This window comes from Drosophila montana, unplaced genomic scaffold (genome assembly GCF_035044405.1).
Source record: "Drosophila montana isolate Dmon_TW-CO22-7 unplaced genomic scaffold, ASM3504440v1 contig_1264_1, whole genome shotgun sequence".
Taxonomy (NCBI): Eukaryota; Metazoa; Arthropoda; class Insecta; order Diptera; family Drosophilidae; genus Drosophila; species Drosophila montana.
The window spans coordinates 601,502-607,668 of record NW_026996243.1 but is presented as its reverse complement, the minus strand read 5'-3'; the positions used below and the strand labels follow the sequence as shown (position 1 = coordinate 607,668).

Genomic DNA, 6,167 nt, shown 5'->3' with positions numbered 1-6,167 from the left:
AGAGTTTATTTTGAGACTTGGTTCTAAAATTAAGTAGGCTCGCATAGACAAAGTTACACATATTTTTAAGAATGTCACTTTCTGAATACCTCCCTCTATTCCATCCAAATTAATTTTCAAAGCTCGAGCCTCGTGACTTGGTATATACACACACACATTTTATAGAGATCGGACGGAAGGCATATATAAAGTACCTGCATAAGCATTCTGGCACTTAATTTTATGTTTTTAAGAATTCATAGCGTGGTACTAAAAACAAAATAATAAAGTAACATTGAGGTATTTTAACCGAGCACATTTTTGTTCAAATTTCAGGTTTAATATATAGATTAGAGAAGGATATTAAGTTAATTTAACCCCTGTAAAGGGTGGCTTCTAATCCACCCCTTCCATCCCAACTCCAATTAATGCGCTGTCAATTTCTAGTACCTTAAAATCTTTGCAATAAATATGCGAATTTTTTTATTGAATGCATGTTTAATATTTTAAATTCTATTCTTTATATGTTGACTCAGTTGTAAACTCAGTTGTAAACTCAGTTGTAAACTCAGTTGTAAACTCATTTGCTGTGGAATCAGTGAAATCTGGAGTGGGGACTGGAATATTATCGTTGCCCAGTAGGCAACTATTTAATAGGCCATAGACCTTAGACGTGTCCTCAACATAGTTCCTTTCCGCATTACTAACGCAAACGTTCCTTGTAGTGTCAACTCGCAAATAGTCCGACTTGCTCTTGATAGCAGCATCCGTGGCGTTGGCAGAAATTGCATAAAAGATCTTAGCATCTTCAGCAGCCTGAAACCCGAATTAATTTAAACGCATTTCATATATCGAATTCGAGTTTTGTGGTAAAGAAAACCCCTTACCGTAGTTGAGGCACAATCGAACGCATTGTAGGCATTCGAAGCCAGATTGCAGGCATATAAAGCGCTACAGGACTGGAAGGCACTGGTCTCTATGTTCTCGCGTGCAGACTTATAGCAATTCTCAACCTGTTTGCTTGATGTTTCATAGGCGCTGATGCAGCTGTCGTAATCGACCTCGTACTGTGCCGTTATTTGGTTCAACTGCGGATTGTAGAAACTGAAACATTTTGTCGACGTGTCCTGGTGTACTTCAGCCAGAACCAGGCTTTCGCTGTGGAGCTTCTGAATCTTGTCATCTGTTTTAAGGGTTATCGGCAGTCGGCGAGCCAACGTATAGCTGATGCTGAGACCCAGCAGGAGCACAGATAATTTCAGACACATCTTCACAAGGATATCGACAAGAGACCGTGTATCTGTTTCGATTTGGCAAACCAAAATAAGTTGTCGAACTCTCACAATTTCGGCTGTATTTATATCGATTCGTTTCAGCACAATCTCTTAAAGCGTTCTATTATCTTTTAATTATTGATGTCAATGTCATAATAATGCGAAACAACCTAAGGCCTAAATCAACTCTGTTAATTTATAAACTGAACTCTTTTTTTATCGTTTTCGGTTTTTATTTGTAAAAAGCACCGAAGTGACATTGATAATATTAATGTAAAGCATAGCAATAACCGTTTTAGAATGTTCAAGATTAGGTCAATAAAATGATGATAAGAATGAAACTAAAATATGTATAACTTGGTATGGTCCGAGATATTCTGTTCCGAGATCTGAAGTATGACAAAACATACATAACAAACATATACTTACACGCTTAATCTGTTTTGATCGATTTTATGCGATTCTTTCAGCACCTAATATTAATCGTTATACCGATTATTATCGCTTCCACCTCGTTACTCAGCTACCTACTAGAGCAGTCTTACTTCTTTTGAGATAACGTTGTACTATCTTTTAACCCTATCCTTAAGTATCGTTATACCATCCACTAGATAATGGCGATAAGAAATAAATAAAGAACGAAACGAGAGTGTAAAGAGACCTTCGGCACGACGAAAATTTAGTACCCATTTGCAGATATTTATAGATAATAGTGAAGCTATTAAATTCTTAGTTTGATGATAATTTCTTGGAAAACAGAATATTTGCAATTAAGTTTTCCACCGATCTTTCTTATGACAGCTATATCAATAAGTGTCCCGATGTTGATAAGAATTAGCAAACAGGGGATACCCTGAACCTTCTTCTACCAACACCAAGTACAGCATGTCAAATTTGAAAATTGAAATTAAAAGAACAGAATTTCGGAATCGATTGTTATCGATTGCTTTAAAACGGGCACGCTTTCGATTATCTGAAACAAACTAGTACTGCGCGAGACTAGGAGGACGTACGTTCAAAATTTCAAGTCTATAGCTCCTATAGGTTCTGAGATCCTTGCGTTCATACATACGAACAGGTTGGCGGACGAATTTTAATTATTGAAGCTGATTTAGAATTAAACACTTTATGGGGCCTCGGATGCTTCATTCTGCCTGTTACATACATTTGCACAAAAACATTATTCTCTTTTTACACATTTTTATTGAGTTCAGGGTATAAAAAAGTTTGCATACCAGAATCAAAGACAATTTACACAATTTCGCCCTTTAAGCTATTAGAAAGAAAGGGTAAAGATTTCAGGGTTCGTTGTTAATATTGCGAAAATTTAGCCGCATATATGCATTTGGTTATATGGCGTTACTCATCTTAGTGTTTTTATTTTCTTTGCAAGAACCTACTTTTCGAAAGATTGTTTCTATGGCAGCTATATGCTATAGTGGTCCGATCCGGCCGATTCTGATATATGTACTGCCTGCATCAGAAAGACGGACCGACACAAAGTTCCAAGACAATAGCTTTAGTTCGCATAGAAACAGACAGACGGACATGAATATATAATATAATATATAATATGATGCTGTTCTATATGGGTCATGGGGTCGGAGATGTCTCCTGCTACGTTACACATTTCAAAACAACATTTTAATACCCTCTGCGGGGTATAATAATAGCAATAATAATAAACATATACAAACTTTAGGTTTGAAATACTCTGTACAATTCAAACTAATTTTAAATAAAACACAATTATTTTTTTTAATTAGTCATGTTCTTATTTAAATCATAAGAATTTCAGGATCTCTTTTATATACAATTTTTTGCAAATAATTCATGCATAGGCGAGTTATACAATTGTTGTTTCTGGTAATGCGGTGGTTCCGATGGTAGTGGACGGGGTTGAGGAAGGCTCGACGATATCGCCATCAAGGCATTTTTGCAGCTCAGCATAAGTGCTGTCGGTATTTTCCCAATATGCTCTTTCGGCATAGTTGGCGCAGAACTCAGCCACGGTTTCAGCCGCACGATACAGCTCCCTCACGATTCCGCCGTATTCGCCGGCATCCGATGCCAGAGTGAACAGTTTTTTTGAATATTCGGAACCCTAGATTAAGAGAGGTGAGTATGAGGATTTACTTCCAGGGATTTCAGTTGACTTACTGTGCTTGCGAAGCAGTCAAACGCATCAACATAGTTGACGTTGCCATCACATTTCAGCAGTGCATCGCAGGTCTCCTTAGCTGTCGCGGCGAAGTTTTCACGAGGCTCGTAGTATTTTGCGTCTATTGCCTCACACTCCGCCTTATACGTGTCCACACACTTGCCATAGTCAGCCTCGTACTGATCCGTAATGTCCTTCAAGATTGGCAAGTAGCGGTTAAAGCAGTACTGGTTCAGTGCTGGGTTGCTTGAGCCCACTCCTCGCGACATAAGCATAAAGTCCACTAGACTGCGATCGGAGTCGATCTTGGGCTTCAGCGGCATCATGGCCAGGGCTGTGCCAATTGTCAGGAACAATGGTAACGTTTTGAACAACATTATTTTTCGAAGAGCTACTAGCTGTGAATGTCTTTCCAAAGTGTCGCGGACTTCTTTTTATTTACCCCAAAAGAATATGGCTTGCATGATTTATACTTTCTACCGTTGGTCGAGATTGCATTTATGTTTATCAATACAAAATTTTTTTTATTCTTATCAAGCCAACTTATCAATATACACCTCATAACGATTGAATCATTCTAGGATGGTGTTGTAAATATTAAAGTAAATTAAAAAAAATATCGACCTTCGACAGACAAATACTCTTTTGAGTGATTAGTTTTGTTCCGTCATAAATACTTGACATATCGAACTTTAAGGTAATAATGACGTTCTGATTCAATCAGGATTAGACGGATATATTTATGGATTGAGTTGTCTTCTTCATCGGGCGATGTTACTATTCATTTTACAAAAAATTCTCATCAGTTCGTACAGGGTATTATAAATGACATTAGGGAGTAGCATATATATTTTTACTGTATATGACCTTATCTAAAGGTTTGCGAATATTAAAGAAAGAGTTTCCCGACAAGGAAATTCGTACAACATTCTCAGAACTTGTTATCAGACGTTCCACCTTTCTGTTGAATTCTAAAAAATGAAAAGTTCATTCCTGAATTTTGTTATCTGGCAGTCACTCAATTGCGTACATGAGTTGGATTGTAAATAAAACAAAAAAAGTACCGGTAAGTATTATTATTATTGCAAATCCAAATTGTGACGAAATAATTTTTTTTTGATGTATAAGATACTAGAGGAAATTACCCGTCGTTGCGTGAATAAAATATTAAAAAGTAAAAAAACGAAAGTGGCAAACTCCCCCTCCCACTCACCACACTAATCTATTATCTCCCCATTAACAAAATAAGAGTGCTCTAGTCGAGGATGCCCGACTAGCGCAAGGCTGCCTTTGCAAAGACGCCTACACGGATTGGCTGTGTTTTGTCACTTATTAGACTTGCGTTCGTAATTACCATTTGTATTTTAGTCCGATATGAATGATATTTTTGGGGCTTGAGTTATCAGTAGATCTCTGCAGTATATACTGCTCAAAGAAGGCAAAGGTTATACCTTTTTCTTGTAATCAGAATTCCGCATTTCATAAAAAAGTAAACAGGTTATTTTGCCTTCCTTGTAGACAATTGCTTTACGGTCTGTAAGGTAAAAAATAAAATTTGTTTGGTAAAAAATATTTTGGAAAACTAATAAATGCCGCGTTTGTTTAAGATTTATTGATAAACGAAAAAATTGTCAATACAAGAACCTATTTTTCGACCGATTGTTTATATGGCACCTATAAGATATAGTGGTCCGATGTTGATAGCATTTTGCTTAAAAATGTTAAGTTTCGTCTAGATATAATGAAAAACTGAATTTTCGGGCAATCGTTCCTATTTACATACATATGTATGGTATAGTGGTCGGACGGCGGCTTGACTGCATCAACTCGGCTGTTAATGCTGAAGTGGGACATATATATTCCATGGGTTCGGAGATGTCTTCTTGTATATGGAAATTATAATATCCTCTACAAAGGTATACAAATATGTTGGGAATTAAAAATAAGTTTCATAGGCTTCTTTTTTTTGGCGACTCATAATCTTCATAAGATGTCGTTCAAGAGTGAAAGTGCTGGTGGAAAAACTAATATATTTCATTTAATATAACGGTAATTCCCCGCTCTTTTTCGTCGATATTACTCTTTAACCCACTTGCCGCCCGTGGAAAATTTAAATCTACCCGTACTATCTTGAACTTCACTCCTTACCAAAACATGCAGAAAATAACTTTGAAGTCCATCTAATCAGAAAGCAACAATTAAAATAAACGTTTTCCGCCCAACATGTAGTGACAATCTTGATGCCGAAAAATAAACTTTTCCTAATTCACCCTTTGACCAAAAATTTCCATTTCGGAAAACGTATTGAATGAATATTCACTAAGAAAAATGAAAAAGTGTTTGAAGGTTATCAAAAAAGTTACAAGTTTTTGGAAACTCTAAAATCGTTGAAACACGTATTCATTTTTATGTAGAGCTTTGAAAAAAAATTTATTTTATTTTTTTTTGGAAGCTGAATTTTTCGAACACGTCTCAAATGAATTATCAAGATACTTGGATATGCGAAAATTGGCGGAACACGGTTAAATGCAACTTTCTTTATTGCCATCCGATCGGCTTCAAGCTCATTTTCAAAGATCTTTGTGAAATGCTCACCAAAAGACTAAATTGAGCGGAAGACGCTGATTTCAAACTTTTCGTTCTTTATTTGACGGACCTTAAACTCATTTGAAATGTCCGAGTTCAAGATTTTACGGATACATTAATATTTTCAGCAGCATGAAAATGGGTGGAAAATTAATGTTTAACATCTA

At 36.3% G+C, this 6,167-nt stretch overlaps 2 protein-coding genes across 2 annotated transcripts; both read right to left on the bottom strand.

Annotated features, from left to right (window-relative positions):
- Nucleotides 1-419: 419 nt before the first annotated feature.
- Nucleotides 420-1,335, bottom strand: LOC135426167 (uncharacterized). The gene is made up of 2 exons (XM_064679174.1): nt 867-1,335; nt 420-795 (listed from the first exon to the last, which is right to left on the bottom strand). The coding sequence occupies exons 1-2, from the start codon at nt 1,245-1,247 to the stop codon at nt 493-495; spliced, it is 684 nt and encodes a 227-aa protein (XP_064535244.1). The 5' UTR covers nt 1,248-1,335; the 3' UTR covers nt 420-492.
- Nucleotides 1,336-2,985: 1,650 nt separating this feature from the next.
- LOC135426557 (uncharacterized) lies at nt 2,986-3,829 on the bottom strand. The gene is made up of 2 exons (XM_064679688.1): nt 3,414-3,829; nt 2,986-3,357 (listed from the first exon to the last, which is right to left on the bottom strand). The coding sequence occupies exons 1-2, from the start codon at nt 3,789-3,791 to the stop codon at nt 3,100-3,102; spliced, it is 636 nt and encodes a 211-aa protein (XP_064535758.1). The 5' UTR covers nt 3,792-3,829; the 3' UTR covers nt 2,986-3,099.
- Between the last annotated feature and the right edge of the window lie 2,338 nt (nt 3,830-6,167).

Bases quoted from the DNA above. Each gene is read 5' to 3' on its own strand.
- LOC135426167 (XM_064679174.1), bottom strand. From the start codon at position 1,247: ATGTGTCTGAAATTATCTGTGCTCCTGCTGGGTCTCAGCATCAGCTAT. The intron at 796-866 runs GTAAGGGGTTTT...TTCGGGTTTCAG, and splicing joins TCGATTGTGCCTCAACTACG to GCTGCTGAAGATGCTAAGAT.
- LOC135426557 (XM_064679688.1), bottom strand. From the start codon at position 3,791: ATGTTGTTCAAAACGTTACCATTGTTCCTGACAATTGGCACAGCCCTG. The intron at 3,358-3,413 runs GTAAGTCAACTG...CTCTTAATCTAG, and splicing joins TTGACTGCTTCGCAAGCACA to GGTTCCGAATATTCAAAAAA.